We start from the raw sequence: 23935 nt of genomic DNA on the forward strand, positions 1-23935 counted from the left end.
CATTTTTCCCAGTTTGCCTGAGAAATTTCTAGGGATAGGCAGCTTGAAACAAAAACAAAATAAATCAAAACAAGAACACATTGTTTTTTGAAATGGTCACCCATTCTCTCGCCTTCCCTCAGGGGCGAGCAATTTCACTTACCTCCAAGCTTTAGACGTTCCCCGCACGGACCACCAAATGCAGCAGTCTGGCTGGGCACAAAATCACGAGCCACTCACAGCCTTGTAGATTCAAACAGCAATTCTTTATTCCGGAACTCACACCGGCACTACAAGCATGTTCTGGTGGCAATCCACCAGCACTCTACATCCCAAATACTCTCTCAATCCCGCGAGAACTCAACTGGGAACTCAAGGAGTGGTTGGGCGCCTGAGGCAGCAGGATACACCCTATTCCCAGCAGGAATCACCTTAAACCTGGAACCACCCTAATCCAGCAGGATCCTCTCTAAACCCGGATCCACCCTGGTCCTTGAGCAGGGTCACCTTTCTCAAACATACATGCAATGTCACTGCAAATGACCTGGGTCCAAGGCAAGCCCATTTCCACAATGGAGAGTCCTTCCTCTAAGCAACATGGGGTAGGCTGACAAAGAAATTGCCATGCGTCATTCCTACTTGGCAATGGCTCTCAGCAGCATATGTTTTCCAAAACACGTGTACTAGTACCACAATATTCACAACAGCACTACTCATATTTGTAATATTTGATCTGGAAATTATATGCCTATCAATAGTAGAGTGGATAAATAGTGGAATATTCGTAAAGTGGAATATTATACAGCAATGAGAAGGAATGATCTATAATCATGTATACATAATCCCACAAACAAGATAAAGTGAAGCTAGAAACAAAAATGCTATCTGACTTCATTTATATGAAGCAAAATCTCATCTCTACCATTAGAAGACAAGACAGTAATTATCATCTTCAGTAGAATGAAGCAGTGGGAAGAGCCAGTGACTGAAGGACTGTGAGGACTTTGGGGGACTGGCATTGTCCCCTATATGAGTTTTTGTTTAAATGAATGTATTCAGTTGGTGAACATTCTTTTAACTGAACACATGATGTGTGTGCTTTTCTTTTTATATATTATTCTTCAACAAAATTTGAAAAAGAAAAAAGTTAATTCTAAAGGTAGTGTTACATATTAACACATCCACATATACTATTATTAGTGTTCATTAAGGAAATATAGAGAATATAGCTCTGTGGCCCTGATCTTTTACATATATATATATAGGTAAAAGGGTCTCACTACATTGCCCAGGCTGGTCTTAAACTGGTGAACTCAAATGATCCTCTCACTTCAGCCTTCCAAGTAGTTGGGACTACAGGTGTGCACCACCATATTGTGTTGACAATCACACCGTGAGATCCTGATATATTCATATGTGGTAATTCCCCCTTATCTGAGGTTTCAATTTCTGTGCATTGTTACCTACAATCACCAAGAAAAAAGGTGAGTGTAGTACCATAAATTATTTTGAGATAGATCACATTCACATGAATTTTCTTCCAATATGTACTTAAAATTGTTCTATTTTATTCTTAATTTCTTACCATGCCTGATTTGTAAATTAAGCTTTATCATAAATGTGTACATATAGGAGAAAACAGTGTAGATAGGGCTGGTACTCTCTGGGGTTTCAGGCATCCCCTGGGATTTTAGAATTTATCTCCTGCAAATAACAGGGCACTGCTGTATTTCTGATCATGTGGCTTAAAACCGAGTAGGGAATTTACCAGTACTTACTCAGAGGAAGAATTATAGGAGTGATGATGGTGTGTTTGTCAGCATGTTGGTGAAAGATATAGAAGATAATTAGAAACTATTTTGAAAATTTATATTCTAATAAAATAGAAAATATTGAATACATTGACAAGTTTCTAGAGACATATGACCTAACCAGACTAAATGAGGAGGTCATACATGATTTAAATAGACCATTTTCAAATAATGAAATAGAAAACACCATCAAAAGCCTACCAACCAAGAAAAGCCCAGGACCAGATTTTCAGCCGAGTTTACAAGACTTTCAAAGAAGAATTAACACCAAACTCCTCAAAGTATTAACATGAAATAGAAAAGGAGGGAACCCTTTCAAACTCATTCTATGAGGCTAAGATCACTCTATTCTATGAGGCTAATATATACCCAAACCAGATAAAGACCCATCAAGGAAAGAAAACTTCTGATCAATATCCCTGATGAACAAAGATGCAAAAATTCTCAATAAAATTCTGGAAAATTGCATACAAAAACATATTAAATAGATAGTGCACCACAATCAAGTGAGATTCATCCCAGGGATGCAGAGTTGGTTCAATATACAGAAATTAATAAACATGATACATCATATTAATAGACTTAAACACAAGAATTATATGATTATCTCAATAGATGCAGAAAAAAGCATTTGACAAAATACAGCACACCTTCATGTTCAAAACACTAGAAAAACTAGGGATAGTAGGAACATACCTCAACATTGTAAAAGCTATATATGCTAAACCCAAGGCCAGCTTCATTCTAAATGGAGAAAAATTAAAAGCATTCCCGCTAAAAACTGGAATAAGACAAGGATGTCCTCATCCACCACTTCTATTCAACATCATCCTTGAAACTCTAGCCAGAGCAATTAGAAGAAAGAAATTAAAGGGATACAAATAGGTAAAGAAGAACTCAAACTATCACTATTTGCTGATGACATGATTCTATATCTAGAAGATCCAAAAATTTCCATCAGAAAACTTCTAGAACTAATAAATGAATTCAGCAAAGTAGCAGGATATAAAATCAACACCCATAAATCAAACACATTCCTGTACATCAGCGAAGAATCCACTGAAAGAGAAATTAGGAAAACTACTCCATTCACAATAGCCTAAAAAAATAAAATAAAATACCTGGGAATCAATTTAACAAAAGAAGTGAAATACTTCTAAAATGAAAACTACAGAACACTAAAGAAAGAAATTAAAGAAAACCTCAGAAGATGGAAAGATCTCCCATGCTCCTGAATAGGCAGAATTAATATTGTCAAAAATACTGCCAAAAGCATTATACAGATTTAATACAATTCCTATTAAAATCCAAATGACGTTCTTCATAGAATTAGAAAAAGCAATCATGAAACTTATTTGGAAAAATAAGAGACCCAGAATAGCTAATGCAATCCTTAGCAAGAAAAGTGAAGCAGGAGGCATCATAATACCAAAACTTAAACTACACTACAGAGCTATAGTAATAAAAATGGCATTGTGTTGGCACCAAAATAGACATGTAGACCAATGGTACAGAATAGAGGACACAGAGACAAACCCACATAAATATGGTCATGTCATATTAGTCAGAGATGCCAAAAACATTCACTGGAGAAAAGATAATCTATTCAAAAATGGTACTGGCAAAACTGGAAATCCATATGTAGCAAAATGAAATTAAACCTCTATCTCTCACCCTGCACAAAAATCAACTCAAAATGGATCAAAGACTTAGGCACTAGAACAGAGACCCTGCGCCTAAGAGAAGAAAAAATAGGTCCAAATCTTCACCACGTCAGCTTAGGATCTGACTTCCTTAACAAGACTCTTAAAGTTAAAATCAAGAATTAATAAATAGGATAGATTCAAATTAAAAAGCTTTTTCTCAGCAAAGGAAACAATTAATGAAGTGAGGAGAGAGCCTATGGATTGGGAGAAAATCTTTACCACATCCACCTCTGATAAAGCATTAATCTCTAGGATATATGAAGAACTCGAAAAACTTAACACCAAAAAAAAAAAAAACCCAAAAAAACAACAACAAAAAAAAAAAAACAAATAACCCAATCAATAAATGGGCTAAGGAACTGAACAGACATTTCACAGAAGAAGAAATACAATTGATCAACAAATATATGAAAAAGCGTTCAACATCTCTAGCAATTAGAGAAATGCAAGTCAAAACTACACTAAGATTTCATCTCACTCCTGTCAGAATGGCAATCATCAAGAACACAGGCAATGATAAGTGTTGGTGAGGATGTGGTGAAAAAGGTACACTCATACATTGCTAGTGGGACTGCACATTGGTGCAACCACTATGGAAAGCAGTATGGAGATTCCTCAAAAAATTGGGAATGGAACCACCATTTGACCCAGCTATCACACTCGTTGGTTTATGTCCAGAGGAAATAAAATCAGCATACTATTGTGATGCCGCCACATTAATATTTATAGCAGCTCAATTCACAATAGCTAGATTATGGAACCAACCTAGGCATCCCTCAATAGATGAATGAATAAAGAAAATATGGTATATATATTCAATGGAATATTACTCAGCTTAAAGAAGAGTAAAATTATGGAATTTACCAGCAAAGGGTAGGAGTTGGAGAATATCATGCTAAGTGAAATAAGCCAATCCCACAAAACGAAAGGCTGAATGTTTTCTCTAATATGCGGTTGCTAATTAATGATAAGGCGTGGGGGTGGGGCACTAGGGAAGAATAGCATTACTTTAGATTAGGTAGAGGGAAGTGATAGGAGTGGAGGGGAGGGGATGTGGGGATAGGAAAGATAGTAGAATGAAACAGACATGATTACTGCATGACCAATATGATTCTGCAACATGTACACTCAGAAAAATGAGAAATTATATCCCATCTGAGTATGATATATCAAAGTGCATAAATGCCTTCTACTGTCATGTATCACTAATTAAAACAAATATAAAAATTTTTCAAAATTTTCCAAACTGGGGCTTATGGACTTTTTGGTTTGAGGAGGAAGGCTATGGAGATGATGCTTCCAATTTGTATCCCAGCATGCTTTGGAACTTAAAAACAGGTACTCAAAGGTGTCACAGACCCAGGTTTCCTAGGAGCTCAGATTGCTTAATGGCTCAGTGCCCTGTAAGACAAGCTCAGCACTATAAGTGGCTTGAGATACCCATACAGCTGGGTGAATGTTCATTATTTTCCCCACTCTTATCAGTGGCAAATGTGCTCACTGCTCCCTTCCAGTATCTTTGTGTACCCCTCTCAAGGATAATATACCTTGGCTTCATTCAGAATTACCCTTATGGAAGCACTGAGTTATGGCAGGAGTCATTAGGAAATGAAGGAGCTGTTGTATTCTTGTCTGGATCTTCTGGAATCCTGTGGAACTGATGGATGCTCTGGGAGTCCCAAGGAGTTGACTGGCAGCTGGGCCTGCTGTTACAGACTGGCAGGAAGAAGTAGTCTGGCAAGAACATTTTACTGCTAACATTGGGTACAGAGACCTCATCCCAAAGCATCTTGTTTTCCACTCCTCACAGTGTCTCCCTTCACTGGGACATAGGCTCCCCAAGGCCTGGGAGTTATGTGCACTCATGAATATTTGTGACCCCACCACCTAGCATAGCAGTTGGCATGTTCTAGGCACTCTACTTGATAAGTAAATGAAGGGAAAATACTGGGTGATAGTGAACGCAACCACGGTATTTGAAGGATATCAGAGAGAGGAATTTATTGTATGTAGTTTTAATGTAATTTAATTAAAATTTTAATTTTGGTAGTTGGGGAAATGGAACTAGAGAATAGATAAGAATTTACCTAAGGTCATGTATCAGAATCAAGGATAGGAATCCAGACCTCCTGGCTTTCAGTGAGTTCTTCAGTAGGAAACAGTTCTAATCCCATCTCCTGTTGTGGATGTGGACACTCTGGAATCCAGTGGCAAGGGGAGGTCTTTGTGACTTTTTGAAGTCAGATAACCATTTATGCTGATAGATAACACAACCCATGTGGTAGACACGTTCCTAGTATTACAAATCTCTACAATATGTAGTAAAGACACGTTCATGTAAACTCACCCTGCTCTTGGATCATACTTCTGGTTCCAACTTTATAAAATGAGCATTATTTTACCAACAGAGAAGTAATGTTAGCAGTAAAATGTTCATGTTTTGTAACATGAATCATCTTTTCTTTCCTTTTGTGGTGCTGGGGATTGAATCCAGGGCCCTGTGCATGCGAGGCAAGCACTCTACCAACTGAGCTATACCCCCAGCCCAACATGAATCATATTTTCAAACCAAATCCCAAAGATGTTTTGGCTTCATTGCTGATCCTAAGTTGATAGTGGCTCTTAGCCCTTTAGTTTTTTTATTTTATTTTATTTTATTTTTGTAGTTGTAGATGTACAGCATGTGTTTGTTTATTTTTATGTGGTGCTGAGGATTGAACCCAGTGCCTCCCCTGTGCAAGACAAGTGCTCTACACAGAGCTACAGCCCCAGCCCACCCTTTAGATTTTTTATGGGGGCATGCGGGAATTGAACTCAGGAGCACTTAACCACTTAGCCACTTCCTCAGCACTTTTAAAAATGTTCTTTATTTAGAGGCAGGATCTCACTAAGTTGCTTAGGGTCTGCCTCCCTAAATTGCTGAGGCTGGCTTTGAACTTGGGATCCTCCTACCTCACCCTCCCAAGTAGCTGGGATTATGGGTCGGCACTACTGTACCCTGCTTAGTCCTTTAGCTTTAAGTGTCTCTGCGATCCCCAGTCTCATGGTCAAGTAGTTAATGATCTGTAAACAAATACTGAGATGTCCTTAGGGGACTCTCTATTTAAAGGAGACTTGAATTATTTTATAATGGAAATACAGTAATGCACCCACTGGTTTATGATTTGTTAAGATTTTTGAAGTGAGATTCCACTGGTATTTTTAGATGGGACAGGTTTTTAAATTACAATAACACTAAATTTTACCTGCAGAAAAAAATTTTCAAAACTGATAATCTGCATTTGCAATTTCCATTATATGAAATATCATTTTATTTGTGTGTTCATAGGTGTACACATTTCAGTTTCTTAAGCTAAAAGTGACCACAGCTGGTAATAATATCAAGGTAACATGTCCAGTTAACTGTGTTTTTATTACATCCTATGTGGTTTAACCTATTGTCTGATTTAAATAACACTCCCAGGCAAGATTTCATTTTCTTCATTTTCCAACTGAGGAAACAATGTCAGAGCTTAATGTTGTCAGCAGCCACTGAGCAGGCAGCTGGCATACGTGGGATTTGAACCTGCATCAAGAGGACTAAAAATCTAATGTTTTGACCACAGTTTTAAAGGGCCACATGATGCTAGACTCAGAAGTAAATGTAGCTGACAAGGTTTGGCTTCCCTTACATGTTACCTAATCAGTAAGCACTCATGAAACAGCCCTTTAGACCCAAATACAGTTCATCAAGAAGTCTGTCTGGCTTAAAGAAAATTTGGGGTAGGGAGCAATACATGATGACTCTCAAGCCAAGAGAATGATTTTTCAAAAGTAAATCACTTGCAGATTTTGAGGTAAAATAATGATTGCTACATATATTAAAAAGTAATTCTAAAATATTTTTTAAATGCTAGTCATATATTAAGGAGTTTGGATACCACCAGCAAAAATTCCAAATCTAAGTGAATTATCAGGCCCTAAATTTTGGTTTTTACTTGGGGAACTCAAATAAAGAGTATTCGGCAGTTCTTTGAACTCTTCTTAAAACTTTTTTTGCAAGCATGGAATCTTATTCAAACTAAAAAGTTTAGTTTTTGAAAGTCTGGTTTTAATGGAAAGAGCATCTGGCCATAGTTTGGGTGGGTATGAGTAATACCCGTGGATAATAGGCACATTAGTCCAAGCCAGTGTTCCAGTGAACCACAACTTGTGGTTCAACTCTTTTTATTCCTTATTGCTATTTCTAATAAAGCAAGATGTGAAAGCTAACTACATGCTCTATTAATTATATGAAGGTGAACTTGAGTCATATTTGTTACTGAAGATGATTAATAATTACCAGTTCTGCACACGTTTCTGGTGCATTTCAGTAAATAAACAGGGTACATTGTTGGGTAGTAATTGATTAATTAGTACATTCATCCTACACAGCTCAGTGGTCTAAGGATGCTGAGTTTGAGATATTGCTCATAATTATTACAAGAAACAAATCTGTTCCATTTCCCAGTTTATTCTTCTGTACACAAAGTTTTTTTTTTCCCTAAATCGAATGCTTAATGGTTCAAAACCTTATAGGTTTTATTCAGATAAATCAACTCATGAAAAATTGCTAGTCATAATATCAGAATCTTGTTTTTGTGTGAACTAGGGTGAAAACTTTACAAGGCTAATTTTAACATTCGATCTTGCTGTTAAACTGGATCAAATACTGTAAATATAGGGCACTTCCCCGCCATGCAGTAAGTGCTCATTGAGCACCTATGCGCAACAGGGGCACTGGAATCTCATTTGCTTCCCAACCACATCAAATAAGCTCAGGATTGCAAGTGTCATCAGGTTGGCACTTTGCAGCACCAAGTAAATATACTGTGTAATCTTCAGAGAAGTATAACAGCATGTACTGGTCGCCATTTTACCTCTGCAGTAATTTAGGAATTTTTTTTCCTCTAATTTATTGAGCCAGCATGTAGTTGAGAGGTAGTGGAGTTGAGAGCTTTGGACAAGGAATCAGGAATGCTAGGTTCTTATCTGTATTCTTTCTTGAAGAAGCTGGGGGCATATTACATCCCTCTTCTCCAAGCATGGATCACTCATCTATAAAATGAAGGCTTTGATCAGGGACAGTGAGGTACAGGCTTCAGAGACAGATAAACCTAGCTTTTAGTCTGGACTTCCTATTCCAAGTTTTACTGTTTACAGGAAATTATATAATCTCTCTGAGCTTCTGCTTTGTTTCCTTGAATTTACTGCAAAGATAAAATGAGATGTGGAAATGTTTTGAAACTACCAAGTATCATATGGATATAAGGCATTACTAATATTTTTGATAACTTCCTTAACTGATTGACATTAACATATGTATTTGATGGCTGTGTCAAAATGCCCACATACTGGTCTGATAAAACAGGGTTGTTTTTGAACATTCTTTGTGCTCTCATTAGAATTTCTCTAGGGAAGAATTTCTGATGTGACTTCATAATTTATTACTAAGTGAAAAACACAGTATGCAAAATACAATGTCTGGTGTGATCCTATTTAAAATAATTTATACATTAAAAAAATAGTCTAGCCTGTGATCCTAGCAAATTGGGAGGCTGAGGCAGGAGGACAGCCTGGGCAACTTAGCATGATCCTGAAAAAAAAAAGTGGAGGATGGAGATGCAGCCCAGTGATGGAGTGCCCCTGGGTCCAGTCCCCTGTATTGCAAAACAAAAGCAAGAGTATATATGATGGTGGGAGCTGTGGCTGTGGCTCAGTGGAGAGCGCTTGCCTAGTATATGTGAGGCACTGGGTTCAATCCTCAGCACCACATAAAAACAAATAAATAGCAGTCCATCAGTAACTAATAAAATATTTTTTAAAAAGTGTATATGATAGGAACTCAACATATATTTGATAAAAGAACACATGCCATATAAGTGGAATAACTTTTACTACTGGTAGATAATGTTCTGGAAGATGTATATATATATATATGTGTCTACTTGTTTATGTTTGTGTGTGTGTGTGTCTTTAAATTTGCAATATAATGGGTAAGATAGATAATAAAAATCAAATCTATTGTGTAACATTATGTGCTATCACCTACTGTCAAGTGCTTTGAAGAGGATGAGAGAATAGAGAATAATAGTTGTGCTACTCTAAAGAGGTGGTCAGGAAGGGACCATTAGTCTGGTGACAGCTGAACAGGGACCTGAATGCAGTAAGGGAGTGAGCCAAGCCAGCTACTGAAGAAAGAGTATGTCAGGTGTGGGAGGGCCCAGGCAGGAGTACTATCAGATAACACTCCAGAAACTGTGACCATGGCTATCCCTAGTAGAATAAAAGTTGATATCTTAAATTTTTTTTCCAGACTCTCTTTCCTGTTTTTTAGGTTTTGTTTTTATATTTTGCAGAAGTTATGTGACCCTCTTTGTGATTTGTAATGTACATATGTTTCTGTAATTAGGAAATTTTAATGTTTACAAAGTAATTTCAAGAAAAGTGTTTGTAGGTAGTTTTAAAAGCTTATATCATGTGTATATTTTTAATTTTCCTGCTTTTAGAGCTGGAACCTCTGAGCTGGTAGTGAGAACAAAGGGAGAAGAGAGATTTCTACCTTGGAGGTAAAGTTCAAAGAACTATTTCAGGCGTAGCTTGCTCTGGTAGTGATCAGTGGGGGTATCTGGAATCATTCTCCTTCAGGCTCCTGGCTTAATCCTTGCTCCAGGGATGTCAGAACAATTCCTTACTGTAGATATGGTCTGGGAAACACAGTAGCATGTTAGGATGTCATCAGAAGGTGGGATCAAAGATGCCAGACAGAGCTAGTTTCACCATCAGTATTCTTATGGCTCATGCATGCAGCTCAGCAGGGGTCACATCTGCTGTATAGCAAAGTGGGGTGTTACACATACATATATCCTTCATCTCTTTTCAGGCATCTTTATAGGCATAAAGTAAGAAAAGCTCAGATTCAGAAACCCCTGCTATTTATCTTATCCCTGCAAAGCAGGTATTAAAAAGAGATGTGCTCTAGTTTATACAGGGACAAAATAGTCCAGCTAAAGCTTATTTATTTATTTATACTGGGAATTGAACCAGGGTCTGGTGCATGCTATTGAAGTACATCATACACCTTTTATTTTATTTTATTTTGAGACAGGGCCTTGCTAAATTGCCCAGGCTGACCTTGAACTTGCAATCCTCCTGCCTCAGCCTTCCAAATAGCTGGGTGTATAGTGTGTGCTACCCTGCCCTGTTACCATTGGAAGCTTTTTTTTTTTTTAATTGGTGCTTTATTATTGTACATAATTGTATAAGCACACACTATAACAGCATAATTTGATCAGTTTCGTTCCCTAGTACCTCCCCTTCTCCTTTCCTCCTCTATCCCCTTCGTTCCCTTCCTCTATTAGTCTAGCTGAAGCTTTTTATTCTCATTTCTAGTCCTTATAATTATACCAAAACCCACTAGTAAAGAAGGTATATATTATATCAGCTCAGATAAAAATACCTTTAAAAGAACATTTCCATTTTAACAAATTAGAATAAATAACAAATAACATTTCCATTGCTTTAGTTGATGAACAGTGACTAAGAACTCAGTGCATGAGAGTGAAAACCAAAACAATGAAAGACATGATCCCTTCATAAAGGATGCATTTGGCTTTAGTCAAAAGGTTTCCTATCAAGAAAAAAATGTTTGCATGAGCAAGGGATTATTTAAAACTGGAAACATTTTTTAAATTTTTATTTTAAATTTATTTTTTATTGATGTATCATAAGTATACACAATAGTGGGATCCACCATGCCATATTTGTACATGCAAATAAGAAAATTTGATGGGTCTCATTCCCCAGTATCTTCCCTTTCCCTCCCCTCCTCCTTCTCCCTGATCCACTTGCTCTACTCTACTGATGGCCCTTCTGTTATTATTGTTTTAATTAGTATATTGTAATCACATATATAAGCAGGCTGATAAACTATTTTGAACTATTTAAAAATCACAGTCCCTTTGGGTAGTAGATAGGGAGGCTTAAGAAGCTATATATAGGGCTGGGGCTAGGGCTCAGTGGTAGAGCACTTGCCTAGAATGTGTGAGGCACTGGGTTCTACCCTCAGCACCACATTAAAAAATAAATAAATGAATAAAGTTATGTCCATCTACAACTAAAAAAATATTTTAAAAAAGAATAAGAAGAAGTTATATATGGTTGAGCTGGGCACAGTGACATATGCCTGTAATCCCAGTGGCCTGGAAGGCTGAGGCAGGAGGATCACGAGTTCAAAGCCAGCCTCAGCAACTTAGTGAGGCCCTAAGCAATTCAACGAGATCCTGTCTCTAAATAAAACATAAAAGAAAAGAAAAAAAAATAAGAGAAGCTATATAAGTTGCAAAATAGCTTCAAAATATTTCCACCCATTGTTTCCAATAAGTGGAAGAAGAATCAGAAGAAAAAAACCACCTCCTCTGTGACATGTAAAAATTTTCCCTTTTGATACTTTGATGATGGTGGCATAGAATACAGAACCCAGGGCTGGAAGGAAGCTTTATGTGCCCAAGAGAAGAAATTATTTGTCCTGATAGCCATAAAGTAGAAATTATTTGTCCATTAACTAAAGAACAAGAACTAAAACCCATTAAGACTTTTAAGTCTAAAGCAAATATCACGCATATTCCATAGCCATTTAGAGGATCTACAAATGCCACATAACCATTATTCTGTCCTTCCAAATATGCACAGGTGAATGGGGTCATTTAGCTACTTATGCGTTCTGTTTGCTTGACTAAAGCTGTGGTCTGGTGTGAGTTCTAGAATAGACTAAGGATAACAGGTGTAGAATGAAATCAGCCCCTATCATGCGGGCACCATGCTGTTGCTCTCTGGTGTCATCTTTGGGAGCTTGGACCAGGCAGGTGCTGATGATGTTCTCAGACTGGGAAAAATTTCATTGACATTTCGGATAGCAGAACTTATAATAAAGACATTCATATATTTTTTTCCCAACTCCTCCCATCCTATTATATTTTCGTTTCATTTACTCTCTTAATTAAAAACAGATGCATTATGAAATAGAAAATTAAAAAAGGAAAAACAAAATCTCCTCATTAAGAAGTGGCCAGTGTTAAAATTTTGGCGGCCATCCTTACAGTCTTCTGTGTCATAGTTTTCATGCTGTTTTGCAATATGTTTATTTAATAGGGACTAAATATTTTCTTCTAGCATATTCTAATATGCTAATGCATTTGTTAAAAAATAGCCTTTTGAGGTAATATTGACCTTCAAAAACTGCACACATTCACAGATATTTTCTCCTTGACTAAACTTGGGTTGGCTTCCTCGGAGTCCTCTTCTCAATTAGGCCTTGGTCTTGGCCTATAAGGACTTAAACACTGACATGGTGTATGAAGTTCAAAACCTCATCCCTAAGACGACTCTAACTCCTCTTAAATATGCCTGCCTGAGAACACTCAAGGCTGCTGAGGAATTTACTGTTTATTTTAGCAGATACCTGAAGGTAGGGCCCCTGGTCCTGGGTCTGAGGGAAGGTGGGAGCGTGAATTCCTTAAGTGCCAGTTAGTCAGTTAGCACACCCAGGTGGGTTTGCCTGAACAAGTCCCTTCTTGACTCCGCTGAGCTGTGCTCTCCCTGTCGATTCCCTTGTTCTCCCTTTAAAATGCCCAGTTACCTCTGTTTAATTCAGCTCACACTGATCTCATATCGCTGTTGCAATAGTGTATTACTAAATCCGCTCTTACCACTTTAAATAATGTGTGGCTTTGTTTGTCTTCGTACAACTGGCTAAGTTTCAGCATGTGTATAACACCCAAGGAATCAATGGACATCAACAAGTGGACTTTCCTTCTGCCCCTTTGCCATCCTCCTGTCCCTCCTCGCCCTACTCCAACCTCATTTGCTACCCCCAGCAACCACTAGCTATATTTTATATTCCTAGAATGTTAGATAAATGGGAATACACTCTTTTTGTCTAGGATTTTTCCTTCTATGTGATGGCTTTGAGTTTATCGATGTTCATTCTTTCCTGTTGCTGAGTAGTATTCCACTATATGTGTATCCCAGATTTTTTTCATTCATTTATCCGTTGAAGGACACATGGGTTGTTTCCAGGTTTTGGCTGGAAGTTGCTAGATGTTCCAGTACAAGTCCTTCTGTGGACATATGCTTCTTTTTCTTTTGGGCAAGTGCCTCCAAGTGGAAAGGCTGTATCCTGTGGTAGGTAGCATATGACTCTGCTAGCTGCATAGAGATCTTTAATAGGCAACATGCTATTATTGAACATTTAGATATTTCTAATTTTTCACAATTTTTGAAAATGATTTTTTAGGAATGTTATTATATTCAACTTAAAAAAACATGAGAATGAATGGAAAAATGTTATAAAGGGAATTTGGAAATAGTATGTGCCTAGTTATTCAATAAATGAAAAATAAGTATTTTGTGTCTTCTGCTGAGAAGTAAAGTGACATGAATTTTTAAATGAATCTTTTAAAATTTTAATTTGGAATTTATTTTGCAACCAGTAGAAGGTCTGCTATTTTGTTGTCAAGTTTATGGGACCATGATTTCATCATAACTTTCCTTATGAGGCAAACATAATAAACCTGGGTGTGGCCTTGTTTCCAGGAGCTATAACCAGCCATCTGGTAGACTTTATAACAGTGTATTAAATTAAAAAATTTTTAAATGTACCATTTTACTCACCATCCCCTGCCCCGTGTGTGTGTGTGTGTGTGTGTGTGTGTGTACACATATATACAATTGTAGAAACAAAAGAAAACAAAAATGCTTAGGGGAAAGCCACTATCCAAAACAAACAAAACCCCTCAGAAAACAAAAACTAAAGCAAAAAACAAACAAAACCCTTCTAAACTATTTTAGGCATAGATGTTCAAGCTATATTTTTCTGTGCTATGTTTAGGACTTTCTTATAATAAAACAAAAGTTGTTTTTACCAACAGATTTTTAAACAGCAGGGATATGCTTATTATTTACTGTTTTTGTATCTTTCCCTCATTTACATAAATACCCCAGAAACCAGCAGTTTAAAACTAATAAAAGCCAAGGCCCTCCATCAAGTGCAATAAAGTTTCACAACCATGAGTTAGACTGTTACAGTGAAAAATAAACCTATATATGTGGTTATGAAGGGTTTATTCTGGAAAGTGTATAATCACATTTCAAAGTTAGAACTTCCATTTGAAGTAGCAATGTAATAATAATACTTAAACATTTATGTGGGATGCTTCATCTTTGAAACACTCTCCCAACATTGGCCAATTAATCTCTACTGCTTCCCTAAGGAGCAGGTATTTCTATCTGCCATTTTTCTAGATAAAAAATTGAGGAAGATATGACCAGACAGAGAGAGGGAGGCTTGCAGAGACCATTTCCTGGCTCTTACTATTCTGTGACTCGTTGGGATCTAACTCCTAATAGAATGCATCAGAGTTTTGTTCCATGATGATGACATCATTAAAAAAAAATGCTTGGGCTGAGGCAATAGCTCAGTGGCAGAGCGCTTGCCTAGCACATGTGAGGCACTAGGTTCGATCCTCAGCAGCACCACATAAAAATAAATAAATAAAATAAAGATATAAAAAGAAGATAATGAAAAAACTTTTTTAAAATACTATAAATATTAGCTCCATTTGCCTCGGGCTTTTAGATGCAGTCATGACTTTCTGTGGCACACATTTTGGAAGGAATATTTTCTTAGTTCATTTTGTGTTGCTATAACAAAATACCTGAGGCTGGGTTCTTTTTTCTTTCTTTCTTTTCTTTTCTTTTGTTTCTTCAGGTCTGGGAGTTGAATCCAGAGCCTTATGTATGCTGGACAAGTGCTCTACCACTGAGCTGTATCCTCAGCCTGAGGCTGGGTTCTCAATAAAGAAGAGAGTTTTATTTGGCTTGTGATTCTGGTGGCTGAAAAGTCCAAACAACATCATGCCAGAATCTGGTTAGGACCTCCTTGGCTGTGTCACAACTTTTCAGAGAACTGGGAAGGGAAATAGCTATAGCAGAGAAGCTCAAGCATGTGGATTTTCTTTTATGTGGTTCTCTTTTATCACAAAAACCACCCCAAGGGTGGATTGACCAAATCACCTTCCTCACGGCCCTGTTTCTTAAAGACCCACCACCTCTGAACACCTGTTACATAGGGCACCCTGCTCCCCACTTTAACCTTGGGGGACACACCCAAACCAGATCTAAACCTTAACAAACTGGATAAGGAAAATACAGAGGAGCCACATCCAGCACGTTTCATTTGTGTTTGCCGTGGGTTGGACCAAGCTTTTTCCAGAGAGAAAAGCAAAAGCAAACGCATCCCTCACCCAATGTCCACCCTCACATTATCTTGGCAACTGAATTTATGGTTTTCCAAATGCAATTTACTCTGATTTGTACATTTAAGGAGTTGAACAAGTGCGTTATGCACATGAAAGCCAGAGGAACAGTAAAATAAAACTAATGAACATTTACATTTTTGGAAATATAATTAATTTATGCTTGAGAAAATTTGAAAGATAAACATTTAAATGTTAAAATACTTATTACCTTCCCCACAGGGACAGTGTTGGAAATTAATGAGATAATAAATGTAAAGCGCTTTGAGCTCTTTAGAAGAAAGGTGCCAGAAGAATACAAATGATTATTAATTGTTAAAGCTATCAGATAGGTTACTAACATATTACTTAGGATAAAAGACATATTTTTATGATTGGAAAATGGGATGTTTACAATTGTTGGAGGACATAGCTAAGACAGTACCTGCCTGGTTATTTTCTATCTCATTGGAAGCCCTTTCTGGCCTTACTTTCAGGCTTTCTTGCCCCCATATCCATCTCTCCAAACTGCAGGGAATGACTTTCAGCTTCCAAACTATTGAATCTTCCTGGTGTCTTTTCCCCACCAAAGTCTTATAGATCCCTCGCCACCAGAGAATTCCACTGAGACCACTTTTTCTTCTGATTTATATGCTTACATGATTGTGTTGTCTTATGATGCTGCCAATTGCACAGGTTGATTTTATTAGCAGGAGGTATGTGTAAATGAACCTGTTCTACATGTTAAGCACACTAGAATTTGTGATAGAAGAGAGAAACCATGTGTGGCCTGGAGCAAATGAAACCGAACCTTCTACTTTACATGACATGCTAGGATTTATGATAAAAGACAGCAAATCCCAAATTTATTTTCATTTAGCCTAAAGCATGGGATGAGATCAATAAATCTGAATTTCATGGTATGTAAAATGAAGATAGTAGCAGTACCTACCTGTATAGATTTGTGGGAAAGATGCAATAAAACAAAATATAGCACAGTACACCGAGCCCCCTAGCAAGTATTCAGTAAGTTGTAAATATAAGTGAATAATGGAAATGTAGTCAGCACAGGTTGTCTGTATTTAATGTTAGCATCTAGTTTGTTTCTTTAAAGGTGATATAAAATGGGTAATATTTATTCAATAATGCTTTCCTAAATGGTTAATATGATTTGCTTCTCTAACACTTGCAAACATTCACATTAAACAATGAGTTGTTTCTCATATAAGTTGATTTCCCCCAAACTTCCTGAAAAATGATACAGCATTTTCCAAGCATCCTCTTACCAACAGAGATTTCAGTATCCTATTTATTAATAGTAAAATCTCAGTCATTGATCTTGACTAAATTATGTTTGGGGTACTTCAGACACTGTGTACATAGGAATAATTTTTTTCCGAACTTAATTTAGTTTACCCATAGCACAGTATTGTTGTAGCATGTATGTGCTAAAAGATAATGGACTATGCTTCTTTTTAAATGTTCTGTAATTAAAACATTTCACTAATTTAATCTGGTCCTCTGGCTTCTTCCACTTAATTAGTTGAAGTGACTGTTTTATTATACCAATTTTTCGCCTTTTCATTTTGAAGTGGTAGGTGTTTAGGCAGAGGACCTTGCTCCTGGTCCTGTTGTAGTGAGATCTGACTCTGGAGAGAAGGCCTGAATTTGGAAGCATTCTGCAGTATATGGTAATGATATATGCAAAGGAGGCGAGTGGCATTGTTTGAGAAACCAATCATGTGAATTCAAAAATCGTACAGGAGAGCGGACTCCTTTTCCTATTGCCAGCAGCTTGAGGCTTGGGAGTGCTAATCAAAATCCACAAACAAAACTTCCCTGATGGATTTAACAGTTCTGTACTGTTTAGCGAGGGTTTTCGCCATGTGAATGATCCACTGCTGGGCTGAACAAAACGGAGACAGTTTTCTTTTAAAGTCCAGAGCAGATGAGAGCCATAAGGAGACAGAGGGTTTCATTTACTCTCAGGACACGATTGTGCCAGTGAACTAATGAGTCTCTTGGACCTTATGTTGCTCTGGCTTCAATAGAGGCGCGACTCTAATGGGCATGTAGGACTTCCTATCAGTCAAGTGTCTGGACAATAGGCCCCTCGTATGGATTAGAGATCTGGCAAGAAAAAGAGGTCATGGTTGTACCTAGCGCAGGCAGGAAACCTAGCTAATGAATGCATTTCCAACTATGGCAAAACAAAAGCGGACACACTGAGAAATGTTAATTTTCTCCAGAAACTCATAGCCTGTGGCAAGAGCAGTTTAAAAATGATCGAAATTCCATAGGTAAAAAATATTTATCTCCCCCACACACTCAAGTACTTTTATAGATTCAAAGGCCATTCTTTCAACTGATACGTGATTCTGGTGTTGTACCTTGCTATTTCACCCTTCAGTAAAGGTGACTGATGTAGAAATATTTGGGTACAATTAAGAAGCCAATCCCGAGAGTTAGCGTCAGCCCTGCAAGACTTTAACCGTTTGCCTTGGCAGGTGCTGTTGAAGTCAGCTAGGGAGAGTCACAGGACTGTGTGAAACAGAGAACTAGAGAACACCAATGTTTATTCAGGCTCCAGTCACGCTGCATCTTAAACCAAGAGCAGATGCTGCCACCTAGATCCCTTCTCCCGCTCTGGCAAACCAGACATGGGCCTTGGCTAACTCTTTGGCGAAAGGCAGTAACAACAAACAATGGGGCTTGGTGTAAAGAAAGAATGATAAAACACTGTTTAAAAAATTCATATTATTTACTTGGGGGAAAAAAAAGACTGTTTTTTAAAAAAAAATTTTCCAGAAGAGCAATGACTATGCCTTTATTCAATGTTTGAAATGTAGAAGATATATGAATCATAGAAATTGGAGAAAACTTTATAAAACATAACAAAGGAAAAGTGCATAATCATAGAGCTTGCTGAGAAATAGATGAAGTATCAGTTAGACTTGTCCCTTTCTTCTTTTATAAGATTATTTTTTTCCCTAGTTTGGGAAGAGGAAGGGATTGTTTGACACTCTCAAGTGAGAACACCAACGAGTTTGGGTTTCATGGAGGGAAGTAATATCACTTAATAAACACAGTTTTAAAAAGAGCATTACATTATAATTTGTTCTGATTTGTCTCTTAGAAAACAAAACAAACTCATTTCCCCTGACTTTTATTCCTATAACAAAAGAAATACTGCCCTTTCCAGCTCCAGACTGGTATCCAAAATCTTAATGTGCCTTGGCATCAGGCCTGGAGGGGTCATCACTGTCTTTGGACTGCTTCTCTTCGGATCTGATTTTATTTTCTTCTGTTACTTTCAGAATACTTTCAATATCATCAATGGCGGTCTGTAAATAATAAAAACAACATTCATCACTTAAAGACCTCTTACAATACTAATCCCTCAAGCCTTGTTTCTTTGTGGAGTTAAGTACGGTTTAGACTAGTTCTGTTCAAAGTGTGTTGCTCTGACCTGTACCCATCTATGGATTATTTGCTATCAGTCTTGCTGAAAGGAGTAAAAAATTTGAGAGTAAAACCACACATGGTGGCACATGCCTCCCAGCAGATCAGGAGGCTGAGCCAGGAGGATCGTGAGTTCAAAGCCAGCCTTAGCAAAAGTGAGATGCTAAGCAACTCAGTGAGACCCTGTCTCTAAATAAAATACAAAATAGGGCTGGGGATGTGGCTCAGTGGTCGAATGCCCCTGAGTTCAATCCTCAATACCAAAAAAAAAAAAAAAAAAAATTAAAAGAAGTCAGAAAACTTCCTAGAAATTTGTTTGTCTATTAAATTTAATAATGAAAACATTATAATCTGCTCTGATTAGTCTCTTAACCAATGCAAACTCAGTATTCTCAAGTAGGTACTCAGGAGTGGAATTTCTGGATCATAAAGTAAATTTACATTTTTTATAGCTTTAATTTTTTTACTTCATTCTTCTGATAATTCAATTTTGTTGTATTTTACATAAGTATATTAATGCATGATATGTCAGAAACAAAACAAAACAAAACAAATAAGCTTTTTTATAACTGTATTATTATTTTTTTGTGGTGCTGAGGTTTGAACCCAGTGCCTCACATGTGGTAGGCAAGTGCTGTACCACTGAGCCACAACCCAGCCCACAAATAAGTTCTTTACTACAGATAATTTGAGAAGTTTGGTCTGGTCATCCTATAAAGATGGCCAGCAAGCTGAAGGGAAAACTTATTATTTTTTCTTTTTTTAAAATATATTTTTAGTTGTAGTTGGACACAATGTCTTGATTTTATTTATTTATTTTCATGTGGTGTTGAGGATCGAACCCAGTGTCTTACACGTGCTAAGTGGGCGCTCTACCGCTGAGCCCCAGCCTCAGCCCCGGGAAAGCTTATTTCTATTGGTCTTTGGGGAGTAAAATAACACCTTCCCATATTAATTAATTAATTAATTAACTTTTGGGTTCTGTGGTGGCAGAGTAGGGGGTTGGTGATGCCAGGGATTGAGCAAGCCCAGGGAATCACACATACTAGGCAAGTACTCTACCACTGAGCCCACTCCCAGTCCTTTAATTATTTTTTATTGAGTTACCATAAAGTTTACCTTTATAAAGTATATAGTTCAGTGGTATTTGGTAAATACCAGCCTTCACCACTGTGTAATTTCAGAACATTCTCACTGCTCCAAATAGAAACCCTGTACCTGTTAGCAGTCATTTCCCATTTTCTACCTTTCCCCCACTTTCTGGTAAACACTAACCTACTTTCTGTGCCCATAGATTTGCTTACCTCTCATGCTTTATATATTTGCAATCGTACAGTATTTGTCCTCTTATGACCAGCTTTTTTCACTTCCCATGTTTTCAGGTCGATCCATATTGCAGCACAGATTATTGTACTTCATTCCTTTTTTATGACTTTTTTAATATTATCTGTTGTATGAATATTCTGTTGTATGAATATTGTCCATATACTATAAAGGAATTCATCTATTTCCCAATGTTTTGGATGGTTTATACTTTTTGGCTTTTATGAATCATGGTTTGATAAACATAATATACATATTTTTGTATTTTCTATATTCCCAGGTGTATATGTAGAAGTGGAATTGCTAGATCATATAGTAATTTTACATTTTACTTTTTTTTTGGTACCAGGGATTGAACCCAGAGGCACTTAACCACTAAGCCACATCCATAGTCTTTTAATTTTTTAAATTTTGAGGCAGCTTCTCGCTAAATTGCTTAGAGTCTTGTTAAATTGCTGAGGCTGGCTTTGAACTAACAATTCTCCTGCCTCAGCCTCTGAGCCACTGGGATTATAGGTGTGCACCACCACACCCAGTTGCATTTAACTTTTTGAGGAACTACCAAACTTTACATAACTGTGATACCATTTTGCATTCTTACTAGCAATGTATGAGTTTTTCAGTTTCCATTTTCTCCATGTGCTTGCCAATTTGTTATTGTCTTTTTAAATTAAAGCTATCATAGTGGGTATAAATGGTATCTCGTTGTGGTTTTGATTTGCTTTTTCCTAATGACTTATGATGTTGAGCATTTATTCATCTACTTATTGGCCATTTGTATATGTTCTTTGAAGAAAGGTCTATTGTTTGTTCACTTTTTAACTGGATATTCTGTGTTTTCTTAAGGTATAAGAGTACATTACATACTGTGGATGCTAGATCCTTATGATTTACAAATATTTTATCTCATTGTTTAGGTGGTCTTTCCACTTTCTTAACAGTGTTGTTTGATGTACAGAAGATTTTTTTTTTTGTACTGGGAATTGAACTCAGGGGCATTCAACCACTGAGTCACATCCCCAGCCCTATTTTTGTACTTTATTTAGAGTCAGGGTCTCACTGAGTTGCTTAGCACTTCGCTGTTGCTGAGGCTGGCTTTGAACTCACGATCCTCCTGTCTCAGCCTCTTGAGCCGCTGGGATTACAGGCATGTGCCACTGTGCCTGGCAAATAGAAGCTTTTGATTTTGATGAAATCCAATTTATCTATATATACTTTGGTTGCTTATGCTTTAGGCATCTTACCTAAAACCATTACTAATCCAAGATCATGATGATTTACAACATTGTTTTCTTCTAAGAGTTTGATAGTTTTAGCTCTTTCAGTCAGGTCTTTGATCCATTTTGACTTATTTTTTGTATGTGGTGTCAGGCAAAGGTCCAGCTTTATTATTTGGATATGACTATCCATTTGTTCCACTATCCTCTATTAAAAAGGCATTCTACCCCTGTTGAATTGTCTGGGCACCCTTTTGAAAATCGATTAATCATCATGTATGGGTTTATTTTTAGTCTTCTTTCAATCCTATTCTATTGATCTGTATTGCCTATTCTTGTGCCAGTACCACACCATCTTGATTGTTTGAGCTTCGTAGTAAGCTTTGAAATTGAGAATTTTTTTGTTCCCCTTATTTTGACTATTCGGAGTCCCTTGCCTCTTCACACAAGTTTTAGGATCATCTTGTCAATTTCTACTAAAAAGTCAGAGGAAATTTTGATAGAAATTGCATTAAATCTGTTGATCAATTTGGGGAATATTGCAATCTTAGAAATATAATAGACTTCTACATGCATAGACTATCCTCCCACTTTTTTGGGTATTCTTTAATTTCACCAATGTTTAGAAGTTTTTAGTGCATCAATATTGTAATTTTTCTGTTCAATTTACCCTAAATTTTTCATCTTTTTTATACTATTGTAATTTGAAGTGGTTTGTGTGTTATTCAGCTTTTTGTCACTGGGACAAAATCCCTGAGAACAACAAGGTAGAGAATGAAATATTTATTTTAGCTCATGGTTTCAGAGGCTTCAGCCATGGTCCCGTTGCTTTTGGCCTGAGGTGGGGCTGGACACCATGAGCAGGGCGTGGTGGAGAAAAGCTGCTACCTCATGGCCACCGGGCAGCAAAGCTGGGGGATGGTCAAAGACAAGATATACCCTACCTACGTCCTCCAGCTAGGCACCACCAGTTGTAGTTTCCACCACCTGCTAATAATGCCATCAAATTATGAAGTCATCAGTAGATTCATCCACTGAGGAGCTCAGAGGCCTTGAGATCCAATCACTTCCCAAAGGCCCTCTCTGAACCCTACTGCCCTGGGGACCAAGCCTCCAACACCTGAGCCTTTGGGAGATGTTCCGGATCCAACCATAATGGTTTGTATTTTATTTTTTAAATTCATCATGGCTAGTATATAGAAGGTCAGCTGGTTTTTGTATATTGATCTTATGTCCTGCAACCTTGCTGAACTTATTAGCTATAAAACAGAAGAACCCGTTGGCCCCTCCCCACTCTGGCTTCCCGACTCACTATTAGATTTCTCCCTCTTGAATCCTCTCTATCATGTTGTAGGAAAAGCAATGGTCATCATCCCAGATTTTAATATCACTTTGAAGAGTAAAATGTAGTTATCTTCATCATTGTTATTAAAGAGGGCAGGCTCCAGCTTGAATTTAAAAAAATGTAATAAAAATTACATTTTTATCAAGCTTTAGTTGGGCCATAAGAGAAAAATTTATGTGATTTCTAATTGAGTCCTTTGAATCACTTGACTCATTCAAACACAATGAAGGTCCAGCCTGGGAATCAGATTCAGACCTTACTGGTTGATACTGAGCCATCATCTCTGTTCAGCTGGGATTTTAAAAACTCCCTCACAGGTCTTGCTCCTGGACTGTAGAATGTGGAAACTTCTAGTCAGTCACCCACAACTGGACTTCAAGGAACATCCTTAGAGGCCACATGGAGGCTTCAATAAGGTGAGTGGGGAAACACCCACCCCACTTTGGGGGAATTGTGGGGGCTGGACAGCCCACATATAGCTGGGACTTTTTTCTTGCCTCTGCCTAAAACAATTTGTCCTTTTAGGCATTAGAACTTCTTTGGCTCTACAAACTGGGGCTCTCTAGGAATTGCTCCCTAGACAACAGATTGTCTGAAACAGAGAGGTCACATTCACAAATTTTGGCTGGGACAGTCTCTCTTCTGGTTCTACTGTGATGTTTCAACTTCACCTCCAGCATCAGAAAGCTGTTGTCGCAAGAGCTGGGGTTTGAACATGGCACCAAGTTAAAGCAAGCCTACTATATTTCAAAGAAAAAGTTTCAAACTATAAAATTTAACT

The 23935-nt window shown here is 37.4% G+C and overlaps 1 protein-coding gene across 1 annotated transcript in view; it reads right to left on the reverse strand.

Moving 5' to 3' along the window:
- Positions 1-18957: 18957 nt before the first annotated feature.
- The window catches only part of Iqch (IQ motif containing H), a 129149-nt gene continuing 124171 nt past the window's right edge, over positions 18958-23935 (reverse strand). Inside the window, exon 17 of the mRNA XM_015480496.2 lies at positions 18958-19151. Within this exon, the coding sequence (XP_015335982.2) occupies positions 19032-19151 (120 nt within the window). The 3' untranslated portion in view covers positions 18958-19031. The remainder of the gene's footprint in view (positions 19152-23935) is intronic.

Source organism: Marmota marmota, unplaced genomic scaffold, assembly GCF_001458135.2.
Source record: "Marmota marmota marmota unplaced genomic scaffold, marMar, whole genome shotgun sequence".
Taxonomy (NCBI): domain Eukaryota; kingdom Metazoa; phylum Chordata; class Mammalia; order Rodentia; family Sciuridae; genus Marmota; species Marmota marmota.